Consider the following 20257-nt stretch of genomic DNA (forward strand, 5'->3'; position numbering starts at 1 on the left):
TTCATGTTTGGTTTTGTGTTTTTACAAGAACTCTTACAAAAATAAGCTGAACATAACGTATAAAAAGGTCAACGTAACGCTTCAATGCATCCTGAGAAAAGAGTTTTTAAACTGCACAATTGATAGATTTGTTTAATGGTGATAGCAATTTAGCCGACAAAAGAGCTATTTATGACCATTATAAAACCAGGTGCATCATTTACAGGAAAAATATATAAAACGAATGCAGACATTTTGCTGCTGATCAATTGCTTTCTTAACTAAAAAATGGAACGTCACATTGCGTTTGCCAAGATAAAGGTAAGAGTTTGATATCGTAGCTATCACCAGTAGCTCATTTACTTACTAGATTGGGTTAATCACTGGATCGCGGCAGTCAGTTTTTTCTCGAAATTTCTATTACAGTTGCTGTGTATACTTTGGGGGACCAACGCTAAAGTGTTTTAAAAGGCAACTGGGGAACGCAAGCCAAAAAACAAAGCCCTCGACTAAAATATTCTATTTGAAAGATGCTTGCAAGTGGAATAATATGGAAAAAACCCAGTGTCTTCCTGCGTTTGCATCGAGTTTTATCAGTATGGACGTATCACTAGTGAACCTTGACTTCGTATATTTTGTTTTTTTTTGCTTACAAATTTTACTAAGCCCAAACTTTACATGGAAAAAAAAATTTTATGCTCCCCTCCGTATCGCATAAAATGCTAAAACTCTTAGAATAGAAATTTTTGTTAAAAGGATTAATAAACTTTTTTTATGTTCTAACTGGAGTTTACACAAGTTTAGTCGGCTCAATTGCCGTTCAGTTCAAATTTTTAAATGTTCTACGCCTTCGATTGTTTGACGAAGATCGCCATTTTCATCCACATCAATATTTTCGCTAATATAAATTTCAAATTTTGACTCGATTCTTTTTAGCTATTTTTCATTGATCCGCAATAAATTATAACAATCCGGTATTGTAACTTCTCCTTTTCTATTATCCTGATGAGCAAAAAGTCATTTTGTTTTTGCTTCTTTTGAGCGATTGGCTAGAATTTTTACACACTTAACTGCTATAAATTTTAATTGACAGTTTTGTGTACAGTGCTGATTTAAATTAACCGGACAAAACGCGTTAAACTTGAAATTTAAAACGCGTTTTTCTCAAATTGGGTTGAATTAGCTGAAAACTTATGAAGACAAAACTTGCTTAAAATTTTAGCAGAATTAACATGGGCTGATTTGTGTTTGCAAAATTCGGGCCCAAAATGTTACCCCAAAAAAGGGGCAATTTGGTTTTTCTTAGTTAATCAATAATTACGCCAAAAATACCCAATCAATCACAGACATAATAATATTAAAGTGAGCCCCTTACATAGCCCAACAAACTTTAGAAAGGGTATATTCTCCAAAAAAAATTGCAAACCGTTTAAAAATTGTTTTTAAATAAAAAGTTGGTATTTTATATAGTAAAAACGACCTTTTTGTCTAGCAAACAAAAATAAATTAACTTATACAATGTTTTGGAGAATATACCCTTTTAAAAGTTTGTTGGGCTACGTAAGGGGCTCACTTTGACATAATTAAGTCTGTGATCGACTGGGTGTTTTTGGCGTAGCTTTTAATTATCTAAGAAAAGTCAAAATGACCCATTTTTGGGGTAAAATTTTGAGCCCGAAATTCGCAAAACAAGTTGCACCATATTAATTTTGCTAAAATTTTAAGTAAGTTTTGTCTTCATAAGTTTTCAGCTGAACACTCAACCCAACTTGAGAAAAACGCGTTTTAAATATCAAGTTTAGCTCGTTTTGTCCGGTTAATTTAAATCAGCACTACCATGCAGTTGCTTCGTAGCATGACAAGCCCGGCTTACTTCCAGATAATTCAAATGTCAGCCATCATTCCCAAAAAAAGTTTTTTCATGAAAACGTTAAGGAATTGTTCCAAAAAACTATATCGAAAAAAGTCCTTTTCAAAAAATTGACTTTTTAATACATTTGAATGATATTTTCTTGAAAGTTACAGCCATGATTGCGTCTGATGATGTTTCCGAAATAATTATAAATGTTGTTGACGTTTTATGGATAAAAAGTTGCATAAGATCTTTTCTGTAGGTAAAATAGATATGCGAGAAATTTGAAGTCTTTGCGTGAATCGTGTTCTTCAATTATAACCAGTGTTTGTCAGGACAGATTTTCTTTGCCAAAAACTTTTGAATTAATCGTGCTCATGAATCGTTTCGTCTTGAAATATTCGACTTTAATTGAGCAAAATCCAGAGAAATTCAATGGAAATTAAACACTGAAAAAATCAACCATTTTCAAGCTTTTCATTTTCGCTTGTTTGAAGTTTGAAAAGTTCTTGTTGGGTTTGGATCGGAACTAGCTTGCAAATGACATACTGAAGTTCTTCAATCGGGAAAACCCTCAACTAGAATGCTTTTGTTAATTATCTTCTTACAGAGTTTTTTTTTAAAGAATTCATATTATGGACATCTTGGAGATGTCATCGTTAACTTCAGTTTTTTAGTTCTGAAATTTTGCAGCGAGGCAAGTGAAATTGCCTTATTGCTCGCGATTTGAAAAAATTTTGAAAAAAAGAACTTGAGACAACCTTGTCCTAATGACAATTTGTGACAGCCGTTTTTCTGTTGAGCACAAGGCATAGTTTTTTGGCATGAAAGGAACTCATTATAGATTTCATCAGGTTTTTCCAAATTGAAGAAATTCATAGATGTAATTTGTATATGTCAAAAACAGATCAATTTATTTTTAAAATTTATACTGAGTTAATTCAAAACTTATGGCAGTTATTATAATAAAATTTTAAGAGACAACCGTGTCTTAATGACAAGTTCATTTTGTGACAACCGTTTTTCTGCTGAGAACTAGACAGTTTTTTTTTGGCAGAGACATCGTTTTTATAGAGACAAGACATAGTATTTATTTCAAATATTGTCAGGTTTTTCAAATTGAAAAAGGAAACTCAAACGAGATCTGGTTTTTCAAAACCAGATCATATGTAATTTTTTGAATTTATACTGAGTTTAATAAAAGTTTGAGTTTATGCTTGAAATAAGTTCACAATAGCTAAAAACAAATCAGGACTCAAACAGTGACACGAAACCCCCCTAAATCCAGATGTCAAATAGAGCAGTCAACTGGCATCGTTTTATAACTCAAACAATATTTTTTTCATTCGGGGCTCATGCATTGATAAGCAGCATGAAGTTGTTTTGGCTTCGAGACATAAACACTACCACGTTTTTCTCAGGTCAATTTTGAGTTAAAGCTGAAGGTTTGAGTTAATTAATGGTCGCTACCTTTTTACGAGACTAAAATATTTAAACTGTTAGTTAAATTGCTAGTGCTCAGGTCATGAAAATTTTCCTGTCCCTCCTTACTTATTTTTTGTTGTTTATTTTTTGCTAGACTGAACATAATTTGCTACTTTCAAAACAAGCGGCATTTTTTCTTATTATGAGGGTTGCACTGTAATTAATTATTATGAGGGTTGTTCAAAAATCAGGGTTGCACTGTAATTAACACCTCTGTTATTTACCTGTTATTAACACTGTTATTTAACGTTATTTAACCACGCTTATTATAAACTGCTGTTATAAGCTGTTGCAATGCATTGCCTGATGCACTGGCTGACCTCTGGCTCAAAATGTTGAAGCTAGTACCTACCACAGCGGGCTTGGAAAGAGCTTTCTCGACAATGGGTTTTGTCCATTCGGACTTGCGAAACCGCCTCGACTCCGAAAAAGTTGGGAAACTTGTTTTTTGTCTCCGTGTACTAAAATCTCATTGAATATAATTCATTGTTTGGTACAATGCTCCAACTTTTTAAAACTTTACCGTTATTAACAGTTAATAACGTTTTTTACGTTAAAAACGTCATAAACCCAGAAGGAGTGTAATTGATGCAACCCTGTCAAAAAATTAGACGCAGAGATAAATTATTTCACTACAAGAAGTATACTTTTACATGGCCGTTGCGCTTTTCGCTGGTATCCCAAATCAATCAATCATCATTCATGGCAATAGTCCGCAGCGCAAACTACCAGCTTGCTGTTGTCTTGTCAGTTTGACTCCGTATAATAAGACGCAATTAAATAAGAATAGTCCCTTTGTTGTACAGTAGAAGATCCACGAGAATCAAAGCTTACGTTCAAAAATTTTTTCTAACATAGATATTGATGCACTTGCTGGTATCCGAATCGCTCCCTTGAAGCCGCCGACCTAGTTGCCGTTGAAGTTTGTCAACTTTTACTATAGATAACAAGCACCAATTGAATTACGAAATTACGATGAGCTTTTATTGCACAGCAGAACTCAAATAAAAAAATTTCGCTAGCTCTTTTTGTTTTATCCAAACCAATGCAAGCATGTTCAATTCGTGGAATGAGCAATGATTCAAGTGTTTGTTGCTAACAAGACTGCTCATATCAGAGCAAAGCTCTGAATAATCCAATTGCCCATTGCAATTGGAACATTAAGGAATAGTTTTTGCTTAAAGTCTTGAATATAGGTTTTGTCTTGAATAGATTTTGCTTGAAGTAATATTGACAAATTATAATTTTTGGGCTGTTTATAATAATTTTAAGCGTAAAAATTCGAGTCGAGTCTGAAAATAGTAAGACCAATTAGCTTGCCTCAGTTCATTTTGGAAATTTGTGCGGGATATTTTCGTGCGGGATATTTCGCCACGCGTAAATAAGGAGCATTAAACTTTTAGCATCAAAGTATAAAATGAGCAGCTTAGTTCGACTCATTACACAACGACCGAAAGTCATGTTATTATAGTTTTTAGCACGTCCCTGATGAGGCCACGAAGATCAAGTGAGCGATTCTTTGAAAGTGACGTTCTTTTGATAATTTAATTTTAAAAATATAGAATTAAAAGACGTCTGAATAAAAAACATATAGAATATATTGGATTTTGATTGTCTGTCTCTAAAAAAGTTTTTTTTTAATGATAAAATCAACTAGCATTGATTAAAAACGAAAAAAAAACTTAATGTGTTGTCAAATCCATGAAATCCATTTGAATCTATTATAATCAAAACTTCTGATCATAAAATTTCCATATTCGAAAAGTTCTCACGATACAATTCCATAGAATTCCATACGCACAAAATATTGTATGAAATTTCTGTTATACAGTTTTTGCATACATTAAAATTGTATTATAAGCATTTTTCCATAAGCCAATAAAAAAGTTTAATTAAATTTCTGAAAATTCTTACGTTGTGTTCGTAACTGAACACAAGTGACAATGACCTTGGCTTATTCAAATCTAGAGTCACCATAGGTTGGACGGTCTTGTTTATAATGTATACGGAACAACCTGAAATGGCTCAAAGTGGATCACTTTGTTATATCAAGAAATTTAAATTAATCTGGCATTGATCAAGTCAAACATAAACATGTCATTGAAAAAAAATGTGTTTTGAGAGATTTTGAAAAAAAAATTATCCGGCTGAAAAGAAAAAATTTAACATTCCTGTATCCAGGACTACGTTATACACACAAAAATATAAAATTTTCATGCAATTTAAAAAAATGTTTATTTGAGGACATAATTTGTTATTTCTGGAAAGTTTAGAAGTAACTTGAAAAAACTTTTGGTTGTCGCCATCAAAAATTCCTATCATATAATTTCCATATATGGGAATTGTATGATAAGCTTTTTTTACAAAAAAAATAAATAAAATACATTGCTACAAAATTTTTGAAGGTCATTAACACTGACTGCTTTTTCTGTCATTCTTAGGTTGTTCATTCTTAGATTTTTTGGTTTTTTGGTTTGATTTGGTTTATTTCCTTTGTTAATGTTTTATAAGAAAGAGTTGATGAAATGTTTTCGGAATTTTGAATTTTGTTTTAAGCTCCATAATCCTTCTGCTCAACTAAACCGCAATACTACAAACGAGCAATCTAATCAAAAACAACAGCAGTTAGCCGAGAAAGACGGAAACAACAAAGAAAACAAAAGAGAACATAAAACGCGCAAACAATCTCCTGAGAAAAGCGCTGTCGGGCAAAACAAAACTCAAGCTGAAGATTCGAAAACGGAACAAAATAAAGTGGCAAAACCAGGTACTAAACAGGGTGCGACTTCAGCTGCTACTGGTGACCCTTTGACCTCAATTGCAGTAGTTGACCCCGAAAATGACCAATCACGCCCTAATTCTTCAGGGGAAGGGCCTAAGGAGATCCCGCCTGCAGTTGAAGAGTTCTTTGTTGTTAATTTAGACTGCTCGTTTGTGCTTTTGTTGGAACACTTAAAGGCAAGAATAATTTTCTTCTTTTCCAATTATATCGTATTTTAGAGAAAATAATTTGTCATAAAAAGCAGTTACTGATTTGATGGATATCTGCGAATTTTGCAAATTATTTGCAATAACTTTTGTGCAATGATAAAATTTTGCCAAAAACCATATGAAGACCAAAAACCAACAAGTAAACCACAAAAAACCAGTTTTTACTGCAGTTTTTGCTAAAATATTCGAAAAGTATATTATTTTGCAGAGTAAATTACTAACCGATCAAGGGGCTATCTGCGACCTTGAATTGATAGACGAAAGTGGACAGATAATGAACATTGCTGACTTCTCCCCCAAAGAAAGGGGCTACAATCTACTGAAGGAGAACTGCACATACTACCCTGTGATCATCAAGAAAAACAGCGACGGCTCTCTCAGTAATTTCGATATTTACGGCAAAGAGGTAAAAATTGTCGTTTATAGTTTAAATTAATAAGATCTGAGGTTCGAATTCAGTCAATATCTTATCATTTTTAAAAAGTGTCGATAACCTCATCATCAAAGTGGTATTTGAAATAGCCATAATGGTCAATTTGCGGTTTTAAAACGACGATTTAGAACTTGTATGCTATCATGGGACTTTATCTGTTTGTATTTGGCATATTTTTAAAAACATACCTATTTTGAGTGGCGTGCGCAAGAATTTTTTGACGGGGAGGCTTCTTACAAAATTTGATTGACCTTTTTTTATTAGTCAGTCAACAATTACGAATTTTTCTGTTTCTTCGGATATTTATCTTAGAGCAACCATATTTAGGATCATGTTCTGCTTCGCAGTCAATTTTTTGGCAAAAAAATGGTCTTAGCCATATTTACAAAGATAGACCAAAAAGTTGCTTTCCACCCAGAGCCGTTTTTAGAATTTACGTTTTTTCACCGTTTTTAGAATTTACGGCTAGTCGGCCAAAATAGATTCTAGTAAAAAAGCGCCTGAAGACCATTGTACCAACGTGTCGTAGAATTCCATTTCGCATGACTTCCGAAGATAAAATTTTTCACCAGAATTAATGGTGAGAGGGGATAAATTAAAAGACCGGAAAAGTTAAAAGCTTACCCATCCCTCCGTCTGGGCTTACTGTCGGTATTTTATACCGTAGGGTTAGGAGAAATCAAATTAATTTTGGAAATAGGTTAGATAACAGTCGACTCTTTACCTGCTGTAGGGATGACTATGTTCACCTTCCATTTTGATTTCAAACCTTGATTTTTTGGCCTTTTTTGTTGTCATCGTTAATGCATTAAATCAAAACCTTAATTTTTGGTTTTCAGAAATTCAGTCTGGAAATTATTACCAAACTAACCACTCAAATCAAGAAATGTGTCAACAAACTGTCCAAAAAGAAAGCAGCCGACAACGCAGACGCGGCCGAATCTCTGGAAGCGGCAGCTGCCATGTCATCCACTGGAAAAGTTAGGAAGAAAAAAACAGAAAAGGGTGCCACCGAATCCTCCGGATGAATTATGGACTTAAACTGCTCCAGTAGTTTTCAAACAGCCATTTATGTATCGTTTCAAAGATCTACTAACTATTTCGAACTAAGTTACGAATTTTTGAGTAGTATCTTGAATGCGGATATTAAAAGTAGCAGATTTGCGCTTACCTCGGAGTGAAACTTATCTTTCTTTGTCAGCTATAGTGTCCACGCTACCAAATAAACGAGCATTTGTAATCTAAACAATCAGCATATAGCAAAAATCAAATACTTACCGAAGAAGCTGGTATAGTGATTAGTTTAACAGTTTATAACTACAAAAATCAAGTATATTAAGTAACCACTTTTCGCAGGATCACAACACATTGACATTGTCCGTCCTTAATAAGGGTTTGGCTCAAACGAACAACTGTATATAATTCATTGTAGTAGTGGTTGATCACTTTCAGATACTTAAAGCTAGCAATCAAGGTCACAGACTAGACATGGATACTGCCAGTTTATGACTATTGAATACATCATTCAACATTCCCCCTCTCTGAATCAAATATAAGTATAGTTGAGGGCCAATATTAATCTATTTTGATCAGTTGAGTTATGTATTTTTTGTACTGTACTCATAGAGTAATTTCAGATAGGGTACACCGTCTGCTCATCACGCTATCTTATTTTCGGCCCGATAGATTCGTGCAACTTCTTAGTCTAATACCGATCTTAATCCTACTCTTATATCTCCTAGTCTCAATAGATCTAGTGTACACCCGTTTGCGCGAGTTAGTTCCAGAATGAGAACAACTGTATTCTAAGTTTAATTCAAATTGTTCTGGTGTTGAAACTACAAGTAATTTCAACACTATACAAATAAATAGGTTGTTAGTTTGATGGAGTATGATTGGTTAGTATTTAATATTTTATAGAGATAAAATATCATAATAATAACCAATGACAAATACTTGTTTAGATCTGGTTTCACCCATCAGGCTTTAGAGAGATTTAGTTTTTCAATGTTCTTATTGTAGTATATAATGGATGGTGGTGTTTTTCTTTAGAGGTTGCGAGCATATTGTTTTTTCTGGTTTGGAAGAAGAAATGTTATCACGTTAGTTTCGGGAGATCGTGTTATGGGTTGTGATCGATTGTGATGAGTGCTGATCTGGTTGATAGGAACATTTCTATTCTCAATCTCGTCTGGGAACGGCATGTAGTCGACTTTGGATACAGTGCCTGGTGACTTGTATCTGTACGTATACTTGAACATCGAGATGACCATTGTTCTGTTGCAAAAGATTTCTTTTGCTGCGATGCCAAATCGTACTTCAAATCCATTGAGTGTAGTGACTGTAGGCAGCATATGGGGTGTATTTTGCCATTCCGTAGTTGGAGTGTGATTGGGTTGTCAAGTTCCTTGCTGCTCATCTTTGGGCTGTATATTATCTTTATTTTGCCCTGTAATATTTACATATAGAAATCTTTGTTAATCTTGTTTTTTAGTCATAATCTTGTATTAGTTTTTTGTCGCAAAAGCGTTATTATTTAGTTCAGTTATTTTTAAAAGCTACTCACACTTGAGTAACTCCCGTCAAAAGTAGTTTCGTGGGTGTCACAAAGCGTGGATGTAGCACGGTGGGCGAGGCCGGCTATAGAGCATGCTCAGGACGGCCTCTTCTGGTGGGTTAGGCCAGAAGTGAGGGTATAATTTCATGCTCTCGTTTTCGAGGGTCCTGTTTTAGTTCAACCTTTCAAGCTATCTTTTATTACTGTTGTTTTCTTTTGTTGTCTTAGTTATGTCTTTTTCTCAAAAATCAAATTGTTTGTTTTGGGTTTGTCTTTCGATTTTTTGGTGCTTTGTTCTTTTGTGTTCAGACTTAAAAGTAGTCTTCAAAAGAATAATTTATGTAGCTCTAAGCTGGTGTTAATCCAGTTTGGGCACCGTGGGTTTTCTTTTCTTAGTATTGCTGTTAGGTTGGGGTTTGTGGTGTTTAGTAAGCTTGCGTTGGTTAGTTTGGATTATTATATAATTCCTTTTCAACCGGGTTAAAGGAAAGTTTGAAACGTATTAAAGCTTTTTAGAGTTGTTATCTGTGAAAGTTGAAATTTAAATTCATCATTTGAAACAATTCTTTATGGGCGAGCAATGCGAATTTGGATAGAATTTATGGGCGAGTGAATATAAAGAAGCGTCTTTAAAAAGGTTAGTACAGCTTTCTGCAATTTATGAACAATTTTTTTAAATTTACCACCTTAAAATTATGAAATTTACTGCTTGATTTGGGGGTTGAAATTATTAATTCATTGTCAATTGAATGAATATTTACTGCATTGGGGAAAAGAATTTATATATCAATTTACTGCCTTGTATGGGATAATTTTACTGCTTCAATTGTTGAATTTGTTGATAAAAATTTATGAATTGATGAAAAGTTTCTGTTTTTTAATTTGTTTTTGTTTTGTAGATGATTCTTGATTGTACCTATGAAGAAAAAAGAAAAAGATTGAATAAGAATGGCTAGTGTTTTTTGAAATTATTAGTAAATTATTGAATTCATTTTACCTAATCGTCGGTGAAGAAGCCATGGGGAAAAACATTGTGGATGATATCAGATGAGGTTATTAGTGTAGCTAGCAAACGAATGATGTGTTTAGTTTGCGGAAGTGGCCAAAGCAATTCGAGTGCTTTAATGATGTTGTGCTCTTCAGTGTTAGGTGATTGTTCATACGGTGTGTTTTGAATAAGAGTATATAATTTGTGATTATAGCGAGTGTTAAAGTTGAATTCTAGGATTGGGACTTCAACGGGCTGGAGGAGTTCATGAGGGACAATTAGTGGGCGGGATTCGTCTACATTTTGGAGTTTGGTTAGGGGACAGAAGATATACATCTGGGTGATGGGAACGTAATTTCGGAGGGTGCTTTGTAAGTTAGTGTCTTTAATACAATAGGTCAAAATAAGAAAAAATAGCGCTCGGTAAGCGCGGTTGTTATCGGATGGTTCGCAGGTTAGAGGGGAAGATATGGGTGTCACATTTGAAATGGGAGATGTAGGGGGCCTAGTTTGCCATGAGCGCGCAATGCCATCAGGAACAGTAAACGTTTCAACAACCTTACCCAGGGACAATATGCCTCGCGGAGTAAAGTCTTCGAGGATCCACACGAGATCAATTTTTTCTATAGTTTCCTCTTTTTGATTCTACTTGGTTCGATCAAGTTTGAAGCGTATTCTTTCAGTAGTCCCTTCCAGAAGCTGTCTAGTCGGTTCTTGGTTAGCTTCAAGGATTTGTTGCTTTGTTTGTTGGTATTTGTTTGGTCGTAGATTGAAATTGGGGGAGCGTAAATGAATGGCCTCCAAAGTAGGAAGTGGTTAGGTTCTAATCGTAATGTATCATTAATGTTGCAACTTACATAGGTCAGTGTTCTTGAGTTGATGAGGCCTTCGCATTCTACTACAATAGTTGAAAAAAGATCACTGGAAAGTCTGTCCGATCATAAATTCAATAGAAAGACTCCTTTGCTGACAGAAATAAGACGTTCTGATACCCCATCAAAATGAGGAGTAGATGGTGGTTTAAGACGCCAGTCGATTGACATCAGCTGAAGCTTGGTTGCTATTTCGTCTTTGTTGATATTTAAGGGTTGTTTCATGATTTGTTTACGTGCGGCGACAAAGTATGCTGCGTTATCCAAAAGGATCATATAGGAGACCCTCGTCACACCATGAATCTACGAATTGCTGTCAAGCACTTCTCATTTGTCAGATTGTCGTAAGTTTCGAGGTGGATTGCACGCGATGTTAATCAAATTAAGAGACAATGGTAGTTTTTTGTGGTATTTTTTCAGCAATGTAGAATGGACCGATGTAGTCAAGTCCAACGTTCTTGAAAATGATATGGATTAGTTTTCGGGTCATCGAAGCGCTGGACAGATAGATCAGCCATGAAAGGGTTTAAACCTTTCCTTTGAAAGCGGCGGCACAAGAAACAGTGGTGGCGAATGTGTCTGAAGCCTTTTCTAAGACCCAAAAATGTGAAGCTTTGTTGCAGTTAGTGTCGTACAAATTTAGCGCCAAGGTGCATGCATTTATGACGAGCGTTTTTCGTCATAATTTGAACCGAATGTTCCTTTGCATGTAGAATAAAAGTGTACTTAGTTGCATCTGGCATTGGTGATTGTATCAATCGTCCTCGCGCACGAATAAGATTACCATCCCTGAATGGTGAGTATGCCAGTAAAGCATCTTTTTTGTTCAATGCTTTGCTGATAGTTAAACATTTGATAGTATCAGGGAAAGCAGCGTGCTCGTAGAGTAAAGTTTTAGGCATCTACCAATCGTCTATTTTTAAATTGCGTTTTCGTTTCTGCTGAAGAATGTCCTTAAACTGTGCAACACGAGCAGTACTGTAGAGTAGACGAAGCCAATCGGAAAATCTCAAAACATCAATGAATTTTCCTGTTTCTTTATAGCATTCGTATGTAGAATTATTTTATCGACTTTTAGTGTTGTAGTTCTCTCCTCATCTGTATTTGTGAAAATCAGTAGAGTAATTGTGTCGTCCTGTAGTTTTAATTGAGGCCAATCAGATTCTGATGAGAGTAGGACTTCCCGTGGTTGCAACTAAAATTTTTCCGCAGCCTTAAGCGGGATAAGTCTTCTAGCGTGATTGGCCGGGTTACGTTTACCGAGTATACGATGCCACTGTTGGGCTTCAGAAACTGACAGAATTTTGTTAAATCTGTTTGCACAGTAGGATTTTTGTTTTTTCCGGAGTGTTGATCCATGGAAGAATCGTCGTAGTATCCAGCCAGAAATGAATGGCGCTGAAGTTTAGTCGAAATTTTTGTGTTGTAAAATTGCAAAGACGCACCAATTACTGCAGCTGGCAATTCGAGCTTGGGTCAGCTTTCTTGGTTAAGTGGTGCGACCTTGGTTCTTTCAATCATAAATGATGATTGTTTATGGACTAGAAGTACAGGTGTATATGCAAGCTATCGTTATGTTGTTCTTCCAAAGCAAATTGAATCGGTAGCAAATTCCGTCATGTTGAATGCTTTGTTTCATAATTTTTCTTTACTTAGTATGTTTTCGTGAAAATGCTCCTTAGTTACTTTAGAAATTGTGCCGGATTCTTCAACTTCCCAAAAATTTTTCAGAAATTTCATTTAAGGCAGCATCCTCGTGTTGCTTTCTGTCTATGAAACTGGTTTGATGGTAGTTGCACTGCTCGTCTAAAGACTTTTTACCAAGCGAGCTGGTTATCGTCCATTCCAACAAGTTGCACACTCCATATGGACTGCCGGCAGGACCCTTCAAAATTTCCCTCGCTGCGATATGCCAGAAAGCGTCGATGCCGAGTAGAATGTGTAACGAATTGTCGAGGAGATTAGGAAACGCAATGTGTCGTAGAGGGTCATAACGGGAAGATACGTTGTTCAGTTTTTCGACATCTATCAAATCGAAGTTGAGCGTTTCCAACGAATAGAGATTGTAGGGTAAACGTAGCAGAAGTAGAGTTAGAAGGCCCAATGTGTAGTTGAACTAAATTTGACAAAACCGTGTCCTCACTGAGAGCAGCACGAATGCTTAAATCAACTGTTCGACTGGGCTTACTTTCTAAGGTATCAGCTGTGCATTTCAGAAAATAAGATCAACTACTGCAATTGTCAGGAATTGCATCGGAGGGAACCGCTTGGTTGTTGTTGAATAAAGTTATGGGCAGAAACTGGAGTTGGTTTTTCAAACCTGATTTTGTATTCACTTGGTTTTCCAAACTGATAATGTTCAGTTTCTGAAAATGCCGCTGCGCAGTTTTATGCTGATTCCTATGTAGAGTAAAGTGATGCTTTCCCCCGTAGTTGTCTATGATACAACGTCTTGCAGACGTACAGTCAGTTGACCTATGTTTACCTCAGCTTTTGAAACACAACTGCTTATACTTCCGTAATTGAGTTTTTGTTGTTGCGTAGTTGGCTTTACAGGAGCTGGGCAGTGCCAATGCAGTGTTTTTCATCTTCCAGCGGACGTAGCCATTTCGACTTACTTGGTTCATTCTTGAAGTTATTCTTTTCGGTTGTGCTGGCTGTTACGCATGGTTTTAAAGTTTTTTTCTTGTTATTGTTTGTTTTTCCAATCTTTGTTTCTCGTGAAGGGGCGTGGTTTTTCGGGTAAAACGTCTCGCAAGCTCTAGGGTAATTGTTTAGCCAGTGCGTGTGATCTTTGTTTGTAGCGTAGTTCATCCCATTATGTACGCAGTATTCTTCCCATTTCAACAAGACTGCTGGAGGAAGTTTAGAGCGAGCGAGTCGAGCAAGGTTACTGGAGTTCAAGTCGGAAGTGTAGTTATGTAGTTCGAAATTGTGCACCAGCATAAGTAGAAAAACAGCGAACCTGACGAACGTTTGAGGTTCACTAACTTGCAGTCGCTCAAAGTGTTCCAGCTCCCTAGTAAAAACTGCAACAACGAAAGTAAGGTTATCACATCTGCGAATTAGCTCCTCTATTGCTTGATTATACTGTGAAGAATTAATGCCAAAGCTCCTCACGACGTTTTTGGTTTTGTCGACACACAAGTACTACAGGTGAATTATTTTCCCACATCAGTTAACTTGGGATTGTTTCTTATTGCAGTTTGGAACTGCTCAAACATATTTTTTCTTTCTAATGGATTACCGTCGAACTTTGGAAGCTTAATATCAGCAAGCTTGAAACCTTTGAGACTGTATCGAAATGTGTTGTTACTTCTGTTCTGATTAGTACAACGGAGGCCGTGATTGAGTGGAGTCACAATTCTTGAGCAGGGTCGCTCCGTAGAGTGCGTGTTGATACCATAAGCACCAGTCTGCTGCTGTTGAAGTGATGGATTCCGTGGATATTGATCATTTCCAGAGAACTCTGGGTTCTCACAGGAACCAGGTCGATCGTATATATCATTACAAGGTTGTCGATGTGATGGCCATTGAAACTGTTGCATAGAACTTATAAGTCATAAATATTGTGTACATTCCTTATATATTCCTTAAAAAGTGCAGTCCTAGCGGATTGCCTGGCGGCAAGCAAACGGGTTAGATGGTATCGTTGCTCTAGTAGTATCAAAACTAACTGCTGCCATAGAAACGTTGTACGTGTTGATATGAGTTGCAGTGGAAGTTCGCACGGGAATACTACTGCTTGTTGGGATCGTGTGAGAAGATAGTTGCAGAGTAGAGTGACTGGAGGAGTCATCCATCTGAATCCCGTTGTAGTTTCTTTCCGTACCGCCGCATTTGGTTCATGGGCGAAAATTTGCGGCTTCGTAGTGAAAAGGCACCATTATGGAGGTTTTGCACGTCTACTAGAGGGCAGAACGCTATATAATCTGCCATTTCTTCCATTTCTTGAAGATATTTCAAAAGCTCGTTAGCCGTTATTGTAACAACCTCTAGTTCCGTGGATTGTGCAGCTTCGACGCTAAGTTGTCGTTCAATGCCATCAAAAGTAGTGTAGGGAAACGTCCATTTGTTTATCAGCGCTTGTTGTGAGTACTGTTGGCACTACGAGCGTTCGTATTTCTCGTAGGGCTTTTATAGGTTTTTAAGAAACTATGAAGTATCACGTAATTCAACTATCAAGTATCAAGTACGTTTGATGGTTTTTTTTAGCGGTGAAACTTGGCTGAAAATACACTTTAACGTTTTGAAAAGATGACAATACTTTTTTGACATCACTGGCTTAAGTTTCTTAATGGAAAGATTACGCTATAGGCGTTTAATGGAATTATTACGCTATAGGCGTTCTTATGTTATTCACAAGGTTCGAGAAAACTTTCGGAGCGTTATGTTACATTGATTTCACTTTTTCAGAATCCAAATGAATTAGACAAATTTGAGTCTTTCGAAATTTTTGTAAGTATGTGCTAGGATATGGTCACTTATTTTTTTTTGGCCTTGGGTTAAGGAAAATTTTGCTATCGGGTTTTTGGCTATTGGTTTTTTTTATGTATCGGTAATTCTGATTTATTTTGAAATGTACTACCTTGATAATCCAAGAGCTACCCGGGTCGAAATCCCGCTCAAAAACCGTTCAAGGTATGAGCGGTTTGAGCGGTTTTCCAGCGAGATTTGAGCGGTTTGAGCGGTTTGGGCGGTTTGGGCATTTTTTTTTGGAAAAACCGCTCAAACCGCTCAAATCTGCTTAACGAACCGCTCAAAAACCGCTCATTTCTTGCGGTGATTTTTGAACGGTTCTTCAAGCAAGATTTGAGCGGTTTTTGAGAGATCTTATAAAGAAAACCGATTAAACCCAACAAAAAGGCGTGGAAAAGTAATGTGACCCTAAGATGCAGTTGAAACACTATCTACAATTCAAAATATATGCTTAACCGTTACCAACTCAAGCAAGATTTTTTTTCGGTGTCTTGACAAAAAACAATATGAGCTACTTTTTTCAAATGCTCGAGCAACGTTTTTTAAGCATTATTGCTTTTAGCCTGGCATCAAGTAACTATAGTTCTTGAAAAAATTATGCCGCGCTGGGCTAGAGTGGGCTGCATGCGATTGCTCACCTATCAAGTTCTTTCTTTTTTTTTCAGTCCGCTTAATATTATTAAAAATTTTGGAACTCTGTCTTCACTGTCTTCGCGAAGAGAAGGGATCACAATTTTAGGTTGTTCGCCTCTTTTGAAGCAAGATTTGAGCGGTTTTTTTAGACGATTGCGCTCAAAGTCTTGCTTCAAAATGAGCGGTTTGACCGGTTTTTGAGCGATTTATTTTATAAAAACGCTCAAAAACCGCTCAAGTTTTGAGCAGTTTGAGCGGTTTTTTTAGATAATTACGCTCAAAATCTTGTTTCAAAATGAGCGATTTGAGCGGTTTTGAACGGTTTATCTTGAAAAAAAAAACGCTCAAAATCCGCGCAAGATTTCAACTGTTTTGAGCGGTTTATCTAAAAAACCGCTCAAAACCGTTCAAATCTTGCGCGATTTTTGAGCGGTTTTTTTTAGATAAACCGTTCAAAAATCACTCAAACCGCTCATTTTGAAGCAAGATTTTGAGCGTAATTGTCTAGAAAAAACCGCTCAAACCGCTCAAATCTTGCTTCAATTTAGGTGAAAAATCTCGATTCGGGTATTAAATAAACCAGATAATGGCAAAGTTAAGGGCTCAAAATGATTGATAAATACATACTACATATAGCACGATGAATATGGTTTTTCGTTTATAAAATGATAGCTCAGTTTGATATATATTTTGGAAAGTCTAGCCTGAAAATTTGGAGTCCAAGACAGCTGCTTTTGTTACTGCAAACTTGATATGAAAATGGACTTTTAGGTCTGAGACCCGAAGGGGACCTTTGAGATCGTTCTGACGTGAAGAAGGACCAGTGAATTCTAAAAATGACCAGAGATAGCCTTTGAGACAATCGTTTGATTGTCGGAGAATGCTGGGGGGGACCTCGATTGGTAAGGTACGCGGGGACCCTTGAGACAATCGTCTGACTGTCAAAGCTGGGGAACCGTAGAGATACTCTGCAATGACTTCTGAAGTTTTTTGCTGGAACTATTGAGGTAGCTAGGGACACTTGACTCTGAGGAAGCTACGGACTGTTGTCTTCGAGTATCTCAGTATGCTTAGACTGCTCGATGTGGCTTCGAAAAAATCTTGGGAGCCAATTAATTAAGACTCTTGTTGCTCAAATCTTAACTTGTCATCTTTTTGTTTATACATCATCAAAAATTATGTCACACTCCGATAATGAAATAATTACGAACAGGAAATTACCGCTTTTTCAATTAATGCATGTGAAAGGTTATTCACATCATGAATAGTGTTCAAGCGCTGGCCGCGTATGATATTTTAAAACCATGGAGCTCGAATATGAAAAAAAACTGAGGATCTCGCAGCACGGTGAAACTGGCATTTCCTGGAAACATATAGCTGACTTCATTTTAAATTTTAACTTTTTTGACATGTTAAATTCTATAACTTGCAAGTTATTATGTTTTTAAAAATTTACCAATAAAATATAGCATTTACCTCTCGCATATAACATATGCAATTTGGTGGCAGATCTCATATAGACAACCGATGACTTTTCAGGTTTTCACACATGATATGAAACTTCGCGTCATTTTAAGTGATTCACAAAATTAGAACAGAAAAAAAAACAATCAGAATCAGCTTTCTAAAAAAGACTTCAACTTTTTGCAAACTGATTCGTTTTATGATGCAATTTCGAAATCTTTCAAAGTTTTATTGCATCAATCTCTTGCTGGAGTAGTTTGAAATTTTTGCGAAGCAATTTAAACTATTTCGACATACTTCAAAACATAATCACTTCAATAGCTTGCTGAGAGAAACTTTAACTTTTTGTAAACTGATTCGCTTTATGATAATAACTTTGAATTGTCTCATTGTTTCATAGCATCAAAATCATGCTCGAGTAATTTGAAATTTTTTGCAATGCAATCCGAATTATGAAAAGAAATTCGATATGCTTCAAAGTTTAAGCACTCCAATAGCTCGCTGAAAAAACTTCATTTTTGACAACTGAATTGCTTTTTGATGACACCTTTGAAAAATTTCAAAGTTTCATTGCATCAATAGCTTGCTTGATTTGTTTGAAAAATTTTTGCGAAGCACTCTAAGCTATTAAAAAACCATCAAAAATTTTGCCTCATCATCTTGCAAAGAAAAGCTTCAATTTCGAAATTTTTTTCACTTTCATTGCTTCAAAAGCTTGCTTGAAAGACTTTAATTTTGCAAGGCAATCCCAACTAAGAAAAGAACTTCGCCATACTTGCTTAGAAAAACTTCTCGCAAACTGTTGTACTGTTAACGTATTCCCCTTACGCAAACTGATTCAACGTAGGAAGTAACTTGGAATATTTCAAAACTTCATCGCATCAATAGCTTGCTTGAAACTTCAGCTTCTTTGAAACGAACAAAATTATAAAAAAATTTCCGAAATTGTATGTGAAAACGTATTAGTGTTTCTAATGGGAAGCGGACTCGTTTCTAGTTTTCATTCTAATTTCTTCAACTTTCAACCTTTGTTTTAACGTTTTATTATCTCTGTTTGCTTCATTGTACTGTTTTTTTTCCTATGCCCTATCCGTTGTCTTTGTTTGTTACCACTTTTCTTTCGTTTTTGTCCCTCATCCGTTCTCATCTTTTATTTTTCTACTCATTCTCCTTGCTTTAAGGCCCGTTGCCGTAAGTCATCCTTTTGGTCCAATTGGGCACATATTGAAATAACAACTTTTGCAGAACCGGTTCGAATGGAAACCTTAAAGCTACAAACATGTTTGCACGAGCTGTTTGAGATAAATTAGGAAGAAAAGTATATGCTTTTTTTCATGAGCAAGTGAATACTACGCGTACGTAAAAATGCTTTTTGATGAAATGGAAAGAAAAACTTTCCACAGCGAACGCAAAAAAAACTGTTAATCACAGATAAGTTTTTTTAAATATAAATTCGAGTCCTGAGAATTAATGTCTTTCAGACAGTATAAATAAAACTGTGTCAAACAACGCGATTTAAGACGACAAACATTTTCTGGAGGAAAACACCACCCGAGCACAAGTATTCCGTCAAATTTCTCGAAAATCTGAAAAATTTGTGTCTCTGAGAACAATCTGTGTTTCGATGTTTATACAGCTGATTATTATATCTTATGTATGAGTGCCTTTAGATATACGTGTGTGCGCATGTGTGTGTGCTGCGGGCAGTCAATTTTGCGTGTGTCTATGTGTGTGTGCAAGTATGAATGTTTGTGTGTGCGTGTGGAATGTGTTCGCGCGCGTTTGTGCTTGTGTTTTTGTCGTTAAGTGAGTGTATATATATGTGTGTGCGTGTGTATGTGCGTGGTTGGGCGTAAATAAGTTTTTAAAAATCTAAATTATCAAAGATTTCGGTAGCTTAGTAAAAAATATGTTTTAAAAATCCTTTCTTTTTTTGTCTTAAATGCGGTTTTCCTATTCATGCTTTTAGTGTTTGATAGATAATTTACTTTTTCAGTTTAAAAATGAATAAAAATAATAATCTTTCACGAAATTTCGTCATCATTTACCGCAAATTCCAAAAATCCGAACGGTAAAAGGCACTTTTCTTAGCTTTCAGACAGTAACACTTTTCAGACAGTAGCCATTGAAGCCTTGGGCTAATGTGAAAAAAAAAACGTTTGATAGTTTTTTGGTTTTCTCTTTTCTTATTGATTTTCATTACTCATAAGCGAGCCCTGTGAGGTCTTGAAAAATTTCTCTGGCAAATCAGATGTTTAAAAAAAGGTTTGATGAATAGCAGTTTTCCATGACATAGTAACCATACGAACAAGCTGACATGTAGAACACATTTTAATATGCGATACTTCCTATACTCTGTTTATGGGTGTTTCATGAGAAAAGTAGTTGTTTCAAGTCGTCTACTTGAGAGTCAAAGCCCTACGCAGAATATAGAATCCAAAGAAAAAACTGACAATCAGTTAAAATATTCATTCTATCTGACTGATAAAGCTACTCTTGCTTCAACTTTTCATTTTTGGTACAA

General features: G+C 35.8%; 1 protein-coding gene across 2 annotated transcripts; it reads left to right on the forward strand.

Annotated features, from left to right (window-relative positions):
• The first annotated feature begins 183 nt into the window (after positions 1-183).
• On the forward strand, positions 184-7978 carry LOC134853327 (uncharacterized). 2 transcript variants are annotated; one of them, XM_063869300.1, is made up of 3 exons: positions 184-300; positions 6516-6713; positions 7580-7978. In XM_063869300.1, exons 1-3 carry the CDS (start codon positions 268-270, stop codon positions 7766-7768), a joined length of 420 nt encoding a protein of 139 aa, XP_063725370.1. In that variant the 5' UTR covers positions 184-267; the 3' UTR covers positions 7769-7978. The 2 variants fall into 2 exon arrangements, 1 of the variants encoding a protein (XP_063725370.1); XR_010164345.1 differs by lacking the exons at positions 6516-6713; positions 7580-7978 and adding an exon at positions 5873-6268.
• The last annotated feature ends 12279 nt before the right edge of the window (positions 7979-20257 follow it).

This window comes from Symsagittifera roscoffensis, chromosome 8 (genome assembly GCF_963678635.1).
Source record: "Symsagittifera roscoffensis chromosome 8, txSymRosc1.1, whole genome shotgun sequence".
Lineage (NCBI taxonomy): Eukaryota > Metazoa > Xenacoelomorpha > Acoela > Convolutidae > Symsagittifera > Symsagittifera roscoffensis.

What these genes read in the sequence shown, in the direction of transcription:
- LOC134853327 (XM_063869300.1), top strand. Translation starts at nt 268, where the DNA reads ATGGAACGTCACATTGCGTTTGCCAAGATAAAG. An exon ending in TTGCGTTTGCCAAGATAAAG is followed by an intron (nt 301 to 6,515) that starts GTAAGAGTTTGA and finishes ATTATTTTGCAG; the next exon opens with AGTAAATTACTAACCGATCA. An exon ending in TCGATATTTACGGCAAAGAG is followed by an intron (nt 6,714 to 7,579) that starts GTAAAAATTGTC and finishes TTTGGTTTTCAG; the next exon opens with AAATTCAGTCTGGAAATTAT.